Source organism: Camarhynchus parvulus, chromosome Z (assembly GCF_901933205.1).
Source record: "Camarhynchus parvulus chromosome Z, STF_HiC, whole genome shotgun sequence".
Taxonomy (NCBI): Eukaryota; Metazoa; Chordata; class Aves; order Passeriformes; family Thraupidae; genus Camarhynchus; species Camarhynchus parvulus.
Window position 1 is genome coordinate 26,608,233 of NC_044601.1, and position 12,796 is coordinate 26,621,028.

The following is a 12,796-nucleotide window of genomic DNA, read 5'->3' on the forward strand; positions in this document are numbered from 1 at the left end:
AAAAAACTTGGTCCTGTGGTGGAGCTACATTTTATGAAGAAGAAAAGTTTTCTAATTTTGTAGGTTCCATCATTCCCAGGAATGACCTACTGTGTGTAAATCAACTCTGAAATTTAAGGTGACAGAGAGAAAAGCTGCAAACATTACACTTGTCTCTGCATTATATATATCTGAAGCTATTTAAATGTCAGTTCCTGTTGCTTCTAGTCCTGAAAAAAATATCTTTTTTGCAATTTAGACAGTGAATTTGCTAAAAATAAGTAGGTTTTCTACAAGCCAGACAAGACATTTATGAAAGCTATGAAAAAGTCAGGTAAAAGAAATTAGAAATTGAACAAAATGTACCAAGCATTTTAAAGGATTTCTCAGAGTTTTGTTCTTTTTAACCTAAACAATACAGTGTTCACTGAACTTCCACCATAAGCTCATGTTGGTGCTGTTACTGATAAGCAAAGAACACTAATACAAATAAATGTTCTTGATGATAAAGGAATTACAGCCATCCCTTCCTGATATTAGCAAGAGTTTTTTAAAACCTTGTCTCAATTCTTACCATCAAAAAATGCAGCTACAGCACCTCCATCTCTGGATGTTACCAGAGGTTTTTTCAATGTGTAGAGTTATGTATGTTAAGGGTTTTCATAGTGCCTATTTTCCCCCCTGTTTTGCAAACAGACATATCTCTCAGTACAGTGTGTTCAGGACACAGCACAGGGTGGAAACTTGCAGTGTTTCTGCTCTGGAGGAAGTACCAGTTTGCTTGCTCATAACCAGCCTCAAATATTTAAATTTGTGAGCCTGCAGAATGCAGAGGCTACACCCCACTTGTTACAGTTTGAGTACTCCTGGACCCACCAGCTCTTTTTAAGGGCATTTTCCAAAGCTGTACTTTGTTTGCCACATTGTTGTGCTGCACTGGACTAGAAACTGGAGCTAAGCTGCTGCTTGCAGCTGTGTGTGCAGAGATGTGAAACACCCCCTGTGCAAACACAGCCTCTGCCCCACAACACCTGTGCAGCTGGAGCTACACGTTCACTTCTGTGTCACTTCACAAGCAATCTGTGTGAAGAAATATCTGTAGGATGTGCAAGTTTTTCACTAACACATAGCCATGATGTTCTACCAGCTGTTTCCCATGTTATCCATCTTCCTCCATGGTAAGAACCATACAAATTTTGGTGTGAAAATGTTGAAAATTTCTGGTTCAATTTGCCCTATTTATCTAAGAGAGAGAGTGTGTAAGAACTCAAATCAGAGGGAAAAAAATCACCCTATAATTTCAGCTAAACAATTCATTGAGAAAGGTTGCATATACCTAAGGAATTATTTTGAAATAGAAAATGAAAAGGTGAGTGCTTTTCCTGCAGCTGCATCTAAAAAAATCCAGCATGGTGTTACTTTTGCTTTTGTTTAATCACCTTTCCTCAAAAGCAAATGGGGATTTTCTCTGGAACACTGAACACCATCTGCTCATGGGTCAAGTTAAGCAAATCTCAGAGGACTCGTAATAGCTGCCCCAAAGAATCCCGTGCAACTGTAAAACAAGTCACACCCTTGTACAAATACATTTTGAAATGCCTGAAATCAAATACTCCTGCCCCAAGCTGAACACAATTAGACTGGCTGCTTTGATTCAGTGCTGCACTCTGCCTCAGTCACCTCACCAGGATGATGGGAAAATGAACAACCCAAGAAATCTCTTACTGCCCACAAAATTGTGGAGGTTGTTTGGTATGAGGAAAAATGAAAGCTGCATTTGTATTTGATTAATTTAAATTAGTTTATGTCTCATACAGATTAAGGCAGAGATAGGTCCATATGTTTTATTTCATATATAATTCTTAACTCAGAAAATAATTATTTTACTTCTATTTTGCACATCATAAGTTTCAAGTGAAATGCAAAATTTTTAATAATGGTTCTCCCAGATTTTATAGATTGAAAATTTGGCATCAACTCTTTGGCATTATTTAGTTTCTTTTTCATTTCTTTTGTCTATGCAGCAAAAGAAAGAGGAAAAAGAATGAGGGAAAGAGGAGAAAGAGGGAAAAAATGAAAATACAGTTAGACTGCTTTGGTTAAGAAATGTGAGCTCAGAAACAGCAGAATTAGAATCGCCAGAACTTAAGTCAAGGCTTGCCCATTCTTGCTCATGTTTGGCCAGACTGTCCCAGCAGTTTTTTGAAAGCCAGATCTACATCCATAGGATTTACTGCTAGAAATTTAATTCTATCATCTTTACTGACATGTCAAAATTTATTAAAAGTAGCACCATACTCATTAATGGAGGTACCCACAGAGTACATACCAACGATAAAACACATTGGGGAAAATCCAGTCCTCCAAGAACAAAAGATGAAGAAATGCCAAGATGTTGTTTTGGAACAGCAAAGAACTGAATCTTCGGAAGATTCAGTCTGAGTCAGTGTATGCAACAGCAGGCTTGTCAATAAACCAGACCTATTGCATAATCAAGCAGAAAAACAATTTCCTTGTTGCCCTCTCCTGCTGCTGTTATTGTAGAGCTAAACAGTTGGAAAAAGGCGAAAATGAAAATGTCTAAACAATGCTTTTCTATAATGAGAATCCAAAAGGTCATCTGCTGTTGTTTTAGAACACAGCTTATTGTGTTTCAGTGTTCTCATCATATGATCCTCTGGAAATTTCTCTGAACAATTTTATACCTAGTTTTTTTGACCTTTTTCTTTGTTTTTGTCTTTTTCTTTTTTTCTTCCTAGAGTGAAAGTTAATACTAAAGAAATACAGTTACCAAGAAGAAGCAGCAAAGACCCAGCATAACCACTACATTAATACAGTTGAGACTTCTAAGGAACTGGAAGCTCTGGAGTTCCCAGGCAGCTCATTCCACAAGTCCCAGAAGATTTGCAGCCTTCAGCGTTTGACCAGGAAACTAAGCTGACAGAAACGTGCTTGAAATCTCTTAGAGCATGATTCTTGCTAACACTGCAATTTTAAAATTACATAAGGAGTTATGTGTCTGATTTCAGTTAAGTATCTTGCTCCTGTTTAAATCTAGGCTTGCTCCTCATGTGTATGAGTCATTATCAATGACTTTGAAACTACAATATATTGTTGAAGCTATGTTTTTGGGTTTTTACTATTTAAGACTTGTTATAGTTTCTCCAATGCCAGAAAATGTTTCCCTAGTACTATGTTTTAAGGCAGACACTCTAATCTTACTTTTCCTATGCATTGTCTAAACCAAGGATTTACTACAAATCTAGCTGAAAAAGAAGACACTTCCATGTGCAAGCTGTCAAACATAAATGAAGCTCATGTTCATAGTCCTGCCCTTTGGGAAGAAGAATAACATCTGCAAAATATATTTTTTCGTACTCACAATTAAATGTAATACTAATAACACAAATCAGTCTGCTAAAGCTGCATTCCTTTTAATCATATGCATCATAGTACAGGTCAGTGAGATATGCCTTTGTTTACTGTGGCTTTTACATTGGGCAGACAAGAGTTTGCCTTCCCAAGTACAACATATTGCACTAAATACACTAAAACTTACTTCATGGAACTAAAATCTGAGACAAAACTGAGTGGTTGTAGAACAGCCCTGTGGTGAAATTAAAAAGCCCAAAAAACCCCCACCCAACCAAACAAAAATCCTACTATTTTTTTTCCACTTCTTTTTTAGAAAGATCAAATACAAGAAGGCTTATATATGGACTCCATTTGTCAGTATCAATGGGGTAGTCAGAACTAGTGGCTGGTATTGATCTCACTTTTGCTTATCTTAGCATTTCTCAATTTATTCTGGCATATCAGATTAAGGTTTTTTCTAATATGGCGGAAAACAGATAAATTGAGAACGATCTGGTTTAGTAGTAGTAGGCTGTATTTTAATGATTAAAGATGACAAAGTAGGAGGGATGAAATTACTAGTTACTTGTACAACTACAAAGAAAATATGAAGCTTTTAAAAGCTATCAATGACAGGGATGCAAGCCTTCATCCTGCAGATGTTCTTTGATACTCCTGTCAGAATACTACAGAGGCTCCAGAAAAGTTCCTGGAGCTTTTTTGGGGCACAAAAAAATCCCTTCATCTGAACCTGTTTGAAGGATCGGGCCTCACAGACATTAGTGAGTGCAACTTTCACCCATAACAACCTATCTTTTTAACTCTTTACCACGACAACATAATACCATGATTTGTCAGACATTAACCATCCCATAATGATTGGAAATTTTACCATAACAACTATTCTTCTCTACTCATGTTTCAAACTTTCATTAGTTAAAGCAGCCAGAATTTATCTTTCTTTATTGTAGTTTTAAAAAGCACAGTACAGTGATTATGCCTGATTCTGATGCGCTACAAGAAATACTTGCCAATATATGAAAGACATTCAACCCCCTGCCACTGACCCCAACAATTTCTCCTCACTGAAAACTTATCTTGGTAATGAGGTATAAGTGAAAAGTAATTAAAGCCATCCCATTTAGAAGTGTTTTTAAATAATCCTTAGAAGTTGGTAGCACATCAGACTACATGTGTTTCTTTGGAAACACAGGAAAAGTTTAGAAAATAAAGTACAAGTACAGGATACAAAAAGGTCAAACTTTGTACTTTATTAACTTATTCTGTAGGTTTTTCCCTATATAAATATGTGTCTATATATGTATATGCATGTGTATGGTTATGTGTGTATGTATATACATGTATAAGAATGCCTGTAGTGTGGCACTGTGTCAACATAATTGAAGTAGCTCTGGTTCATCAGAAACATTTACACTACTACTACTACTACTATCCATATTTATACTGCTACTACAGTAGCAGTAGCTCAGGATGGTTTAATTTACTATACAGAAAAGGACAGAGCCCAAATGGTGAGAAATCAGTGGTGAAAACTGTAGGGTTTTTGCCCCCCAACTTCAGCTGAGTGGTTCATGAAGCACTTGGCTTTGCATACAGACAGTCAAGCATCATTCTGTACTGAGGTCTAGCAACAGCAGTTTGGAATAGCTTTGAAATCCTAGATGATGTGCCAGTGAACTGAGGAGAGAGGAGGTGGAAAAACTTGGATAATAGGAAAAAGAAGCTGCAGAGAGAAGTCCATGCAGGGAGACACTTCTTGTCCGTTCAGAAAATAAAACCAGTCATTAGAGGACGGTAATTCCTCATAGGTTTGTCATACAAACCCCTTCTTCTTAGTATGTCTTTGAGTTAAATGAAAATCCCTGAACGTTTTGTGGCAATTCTTAGCTATTTTCTTACCTATTCCTGCCTGTAAAAGTCTGGTGATACAAATGTTGCTCACAGCTGAATTCAGCACTTTTGAAGTGATACAGAAAAGGAGACTTGAGATTTAATCCAAATGCTTGGATGGAAATTAGCTCACTCAAGCTAAAATGTTCTTGTTACTGGTCCTTGGTTTAAAGAAAGCAGATTTCCATTTTAGGGAACAGCTAGTAAGCCAGGGATCTGTTCCTGGGATGTGTGCCAACACTGAGACAGTCCTTCAACTGGATGAGACCTAAAGCAGCACCCAGTACATTTTTCTGACTGGGTTAAGGGTCAGTGCACCAGACTTTCAGACATTCAGTGAGAGAGAAACCATAGCACAAAGTGCCCATGACTCATTGCAAAGGGCCTGGTACCAAAGCACATTTTTGATGGAGTTTCTTATCCCAATAATGTTAACAATGGCTCTGCCCTGGTTTCAGTTAATTTCTTCTCAGTAGATGGTACAAGTGCTGTGTTCTGGATTGGAATGAGGATGGTACTGATAAGACACTAATGTTTTGGGGTTTTGCTAGTCATATTTACCCTAAGTCAAGGACTTTTTCTTCCTTGTCTCATGCTCTGTCAGTGAAAAGGTAGGCAAAATAAACTGGAAGGAAACATTGCTGGGACAGGTGACCTGAACTGACCAAAAGGATATTTCCACACCACATAACTTCATGCACAGTATATAAAATGGTAAGTGCAGTCAATCTGGGTTCAGGAAGGGGTGTTTGGCATCAGCCAGACAAACTGGAGAGACAAACTGCACTGTGCATCACTTTAAAGAAAAAAATATCATTGTTATGATTCTAATTATTAAGATTATGATTATGATTACTTTCAATTATGATTTGATTTTATTTTCAAACAGTAAGTACTTTTTATCTCAATATACAAGTTTCACTTGGATTCTCCTCCCCATTCAACTGGCATGGAGGAGAAAGACAGAAAGAAGTAAAACATGGTGTTTCATGTCCAGCTGGGCTTAAAACCATGGCAGGCTCATCTGTTCCCTGAGCTCTCCCTATGTGTAAGATTCAGAGAAACTGCAGTGGGAGCAACAAGAGCTGTAACCCTTAATCACAACAAAAATTTCATAGATCTAGCTTCTTTAGCTTAGCCTCCCTATCCCACAGTTGTGGCTCCATAATCACAGATCCAATGATTTTCCTGCAAAAAAAATTCTGCTTTGAGCTGGACTGTAGAGGACATAGAAGTATTTCAGGTTTTTAGAAGGAATATCACTGGAAAATCTTTTCCATTATTTCTCATAGATATTTCATGACAATGATACAAAGAAGATATTTAAGAACATTTAGCTTAACCCTATTTTTGCTATGAGGAAATATGAATCTAAATCCAAGCGAATGGATATTTGTACAAATATAAAGTATTGTAATGGCACATATCTTCTTTTGTACTTTGTTTGCCAGATGGTATTTTGAAGAGGAAAATGAATGTGTGACAGGGATCCTCCTGACAATGGAGATCATTCCTCCCTTGGGCAAATACAAGATTCTGCTAGAAGAGAGACACTTCTAGAACCTGGAGAGATTAACAGAGGGAAAAGAGCAAGCAAAAGACAGCCAAGACATAGACAGAATCACAGAATTAATTTGGTTGGAAAATAGCTCTGAGATCACTGAGCCCAACCTAGGACCAAACACCAGAGCAACTAGACTATGGCACTAAGTGCCATACCCAGCCTTTCCTTTAACACCTCCAAGTGACTTCACTACGTCCCTGGACAGCCCCTTGCAATATCTAGTCACTCTTTCTGTGAAGAACCTCCCCTGGTGCAGCTTGAAACTACGTCCTCTCATCCTGGTTGTCTGGGAGACTAGGCTAACTCCCACCCGGCTACAGTCTCCTTTCAGGGAGTTGATAAGACCTGTGCTGAGACTCATTTTCTCCAGGCTCAGCCTTTCTTCACAGGACTTGTGCTCCAGACCCTTCCCCAGCTCCATTGCCCTTCTCTGAACACACTCAAGTACCTCAATGCCCTTCCTAAATTGAGGGGTCCAAAACTGAACCCAGCACTCAAGGTGTGGCCTCACCAGTGCCCAGTACAGCAGGACAGTCACTGTTCTGGTCCTACTGTCCACACATTTCTGATCCAGGCCAGGATACTGTTGGCCTTCTGGGCCACCTGGGCACAGCTTGCTCATGTTCAGCCAGCTATTGACAAGCACCCCCAGGCACTTTTTTTGCTGGGCACTGTCTAGCCACTCCATTCCCAGCCTGTAGCTCTCAATGGGGTTGTTGTAGCCAAAGTGCAGGACCCAGGACCTGGCCTTGTTGAACCTCATGCCATTGGTGTTGGCCCATCAACCCAGCCTGTCCAGGTCCTCTGCAGAGCACTGCTACCCTCCTGCAGATCAACACTCCCGTGCAACTTGGTATCATTCACATATTTCCTAACAATAGACACAATGCTCTCATCCAGATCATCAATAACGATAATTAAATGGGACTGGGCCAACACTGATCTCTGAGAGAATATGAACAAAAAAACTCCTACTTTCTGGGAACTAGAGGGAATTATAGAGTTGGTTGCAATTGAAAAAAAAAAAATTATAGGAAACAGCATGACAAAAATCATGCATGAAATACAGCATTTGCAAAGATACAGTGGGCAGCGAGATATTTGCTTATAGACTTTTAAATTTTTTTTCTGTCAAGTGTAATAATTTCTAATTTTCTCATTTTCAAAGGTTACTGTTTTAGCTTACACTCTAATAAATAAAGTCCTTTGTCCTTCTTATGTGAAGATGATTTCAAGAAGGTCTAGTCAGACTCAAAGCTTAAAGCAGCAACAAGAGTAATTCCTGAGCTGATAAAACCATGCTACTGTAGGTAAGAGATTTAAAATACCCAAGCAGTAAAAGATCAAGCTTACCTTTCAGAATAATTTTTTTATTAAATAAAGAAAAATTTATGAACAGATGAGTTTACAACAAGACAAAATTCACCTTAAAATCAAATTCCAAAGCTTACTGCCATTCCCAAACTCTAGAGTTCAGCATTTGCTGCATTCTGGTACAGCCAGACCTCATTTCTGAAAATCATTCCATGAAGGTTCTGAAAAGTTTTATCTCACAGTTAAACAGAATGGTGTTTTCTCTAATCTCTTAAAGTACAAAGACACAGTTCACTAATATGGTGAAAACATAAGGAGGCAAATTCAAACTGTAGATATTGACAAACAGATGTATAGCGCAATGGAGAGGTAAGAAGAAAGAGAAATTGAATAATTACATAAAATCTAGCTCTCTCCAGTTTCATCCTGGTCACTTGTCACTCTCTAACACTTACAGAACAAAGATGCAAGTAAAAGAGCTAAAATAGAAATCTTTGTCAGTAAAGTAGCTTTCTAACTGCTCATGTAGCCCTGAAAAATTCAGTGCTGTTGAGAGTTCGTGAACCACACCTATTTGCAAGCTTTGCCCTAACTCATCTGTTTCTCAGATCAGAAGCCAGAATTGTTTAATGACAAGTGTCAGCTTTTGTTCCCAAACACAAGTTTAAAGGTTAATTATGCTGCACTCACTGGACTTGTACCCAAGAGATGGTCCAGAATTCTAAAAGATGTTATAAAAGAGCCCTGTACTACTTTAAAATTGTGAAGAATCAGCATCTTTTCCAGGCTTATTCAAAGAGACTTCAACCTTTGCATCTGAGCAATAGGGGAATCAGCATAGGGAGGAGTGAAAGAGCCCTTCTGTGTCAGTTAGGTCTTTCACTTATCACTGAACTCCAACTTTAAAAAAAAATGCTGCTTGGTGGCATTTATACAGACAAATTTACCAGTATTAAAAAAAAAAAAATACACAATGCCTAAGAGAGAACTGTTCATACCATATATAAACACTGCTAATTATTAAAGTAATCAACAGTATACTACTGGTTTATACTGTGACATGGACATGGGAGTCACAGTATAAAACACAGGCATTTTTGTTTAGAGTTTGTCATATCTGGAGGGAAGCTCTGTCCTAATGCTTCCAATGAAGCATAAAAAACAACATGGCTGAACCCATTTTTTGTTCAGTGCAAGTATAAAATTAACTTCTCCAAACACAGCTATGCTGTTGGCTATTAATTGAGCCCACTGCATACCAGTTAAGAACAAAACAGTTGGTCAGACACCACAGTAATGCAGAAATGGGTTGCCTGAAGGAGTGATTGCTTAGGGGAGAGCTAGGATAACAGGCTCCACTACTTCTGTAACTTTAACCAGTCTTACAGCGCTCATATGTGAGAAGTTCTTACCAGCACACTACTGTTCTCAAACCATTTCTGAGGCTGATTCTGAAGTCAGTATGCAACGAGTTTGGATTTGGAAATGTCCTTGTCACTTTTTCCACCACTGCACTCTGGCTTGGAGAAAACAAACCAAGTGCTGTAGTTCAATCTGTCCCCATTTCTACGTTCTGTCTTTCAAAGCCATCTTGTACAAATAAGAGCAAGCCTTACGGTGCTTTTCAAATCAGGAATTAGCATTGATGCTATTTATGAAAAATTTTGCAGATATCTCTTAGAGTGTTCATGTTGACTGAGATAGAATAAGCTGCACATTCACTAAGCTTGTGATGATTTCTAGCATTTTCACACTGTAATAGAATGCTGGAAAAGTTTTATATTTAATTTGGGCAATGGGTTGGACTAAGTAATTTTCCTCTACTGAATAATTTTATCAGAACTGTAAGGTTTTTCCTTGTTTTTTAAAGAATGAGACATGGACATCAAAAGAAAACAGCTGGAAAACTGTTTCACTACATGATACCATCAACTAAACAGTTTGGCTGCTGTTCGAGAATTTGATTATGTTACACTCATTCCTTGGGTTTACTTTGCACAAAGAAGCATTTTACCATGAAGAAAAAGACACATTCTGTGAGAAATATTGACGTGCATGGCATGGTATACACCTATGGAGCATTCCTTGATATAACATGAACATAATGAACATCAGCAATGGTTTGTTGTCGTGGATCTCAGTTATATTTCTGAATTGAGTTGATGTCTATGAATGTAGGACTAAACTTCAGCCAACATGGTCACAGAACTTGTAGTACCCAATGTAACTCATTTACATCAAAATCAGGTATTCCTGCTTACCATGCACAGTACAGATTCACACACAGATTTGCATACACAAACAATATTTATAAGGCCACATGTGTGTCTGTATATATACTTGCATATATTTAAACATCAGTATGAAATTCAAGTATCTACTCACAGGAATTCTCTTGGTGCAACAAAAAACAAACCACTAAATTTTGTTCTCTTATAATGGAATGATGCACACTCTATCTTCCTCTTTTATTAAAGACAGATGAATATTCTTCTGCTGTGGGTCTACCCTGAAAGCAATGTCATATGTTGTTTTCATAAAAAGAATTTGTACATTCATTTTAAAAAGAAGACGTGTTTATTTTCTGCACATGAAGAATGTAATTGTGATCCAAAATCAGTAAGTATATTATCCTTATATCCTAGAAGACCTATCATTACAGATTAAGTTTGCCAGCAAAGAAGCCAGAGGGGAAAAAAAATGGTAGGAAAGAGCAAAAATATTTATTTATGTATCTCCACTTAAACACATCTTGTTCTATGAAGATACATTGTTTTAATTATGACAGTTTTCTATGCTTATATATGACTCTCCACATGGAAGAAAATTAAATACAAACCCAAATAGACAGTACAATGCCTAGTTCATGCTTTTTTAAGGAAACACTTACAGATCACTGTAGACAAGGCCATAAATCTGCGCTGTGCTGTGATGGTAGATTCCTCTCAGGATAATTAGAAGAAGGATAACAACAAAAGCTGGAAGCCCCCAACTCAAAAGGAAGTAAAGCAGATAGCGCCTCTCTGTGTGCTCATCATTCATCACAAGGACATACCAGAAATTAACTGCCTGGAGAAAAAAGCACAAAAACAATCAGTAGACTTTCTGGTTATAAACTATGCCAAAAACCGAATTACTCTGAAGGTCACAATGCAGCATATTTCTGCCCCAGTGCAGGTATATGTATAAACACTATTCAACAAAAATACTTTGCCCTCACTTTTTTCCTTAAGTAATGAAAAGACATTATAAAAACAATATGCTTATTTATATAACTATTTTGAATTAGACTAACAGAGAAAGAGACGCCCTGTTTAGTAGAGAACACTATTTTTGCAATGTAAAAATAGCCTTTGGGGGCAAAAGTCACTTTTTCCTCTAGATATTCATACCTTCACATAGAAGACTGGCATATAGTATTTCTAAATCTTATCTGTATTTAATATTTTTATCTTATTGTTCAGCTGTATGAATCTTGCAAGAAACACACTAAGCTCCTTTGATGGTTCTGTGATCCTGTTCTGGGCTCAGCAGTACAATACAGACATGGAGCAAGTCCACCAATGGTTCATGAGGATGATAAAGGGATGGAAAACTTCTCCTATGAGGGGAGGCTGAGGGAACTGTGGCTGTTCAGCCTGGAAAGAGGATGCTCAGGGGGATCACATCCATATGTACCAACACCTGATAGAAGTCAGTGACGAAGGAGACACTCTCCTCAGTGATGCCCAGTAGTGGGGCAAGAGGCAATGGGCCCAAATTAACATACAAGAAGCTTCATCTGCATTCAAGGAAAAGCTTTCTTACTGTGAGGGTGGTCAAACACTGGGCCAAGATGCCCAGAGCAGTCGTGGAGTATGTGTCTGTAGATAATCAAAACCAAACTGACCACGGTCCTGAGCAACCTGCCCCTAGCTGTTTGAGGTAGACAGCCTCAAAATACCCCTAAAACTTCAACGGTTCTATGATTCTGTGCAATATATGCATAACAGTTTGAGAAAAAACTGCAAATAAATGAATGTAAACTCACAGGCATCTCTAAAACAGTCTGTGTTTTCTTATGATCAACTTATCATCAAACAGCATAATGTGGTTTAAAACCTTATATCAATCAAAATAGTGGAATAGCTGAAACCCCTTGAAAGAAGTAGTAGTATGAGTAAGGAAACCCTTCAAGTAAAGCAGAATACTTAATATATAGCTTGGATATTTGAATTTTCTTCAAGATGTTCATAGTAGAAACACTGCCACATGTGAGCATTTTTTAAAGCACATCTACACACTACTGCCTAATAAACAACTAAGCTAGACACAAAAAAATTTTTTTTTATAAATTTTTCTTCCCTTTCTCCACTTCACAAATGTTATACCACTTACAGGTCCACATGCTACATTATAATTTCTGGCCTTTTATATTAGGTGCATAAGGGATTATTCGTCTTTTTTTGCATGTGATGTATCTAATTTGAGCGTGTGCCTTTAAGCATGTCTTGTCAGTCAATGGAGACAGGACAGGCACCTTCAGGGACTCATTAATCCTTAAACAAGCATAGTCATCCCTCTCTATGGCCTACACAAGGGTTTCATATAATAATGTTAATTTACATGCTTCATTTTCAGCCATCTATTGTAAGGATAAGTAAAAATCCATATACTGTGACAAGACAATGCAAC

At 37.7% G+C, this 12,796-nt stretch overlaps 1 protein-coding gene across 1 annotated transcript in view; it reads right to left on the reverse strand.

The window, feature by feature from the left end:
• ADGRV1 (adhesion G protein-coupled receptor V1) overlaps positions 1 to 12,796 on the reverse strand; it is a 302,349-nt gene that overhangs the window by 57,245 nt on the left and 232,308 nt on the right. Inside the window, exon 87 of the mRNA XM_030969486.1 lies at positions 11,013 to 11,191. Within this exon, the coding sequence (XP_030825346.1) occupies positions 11,013 to 11,191 (179 nt within the window). The remainder of the gene's footprint in view (positions 1 to 11,012; positions 11,192 to 12,796) is intronic.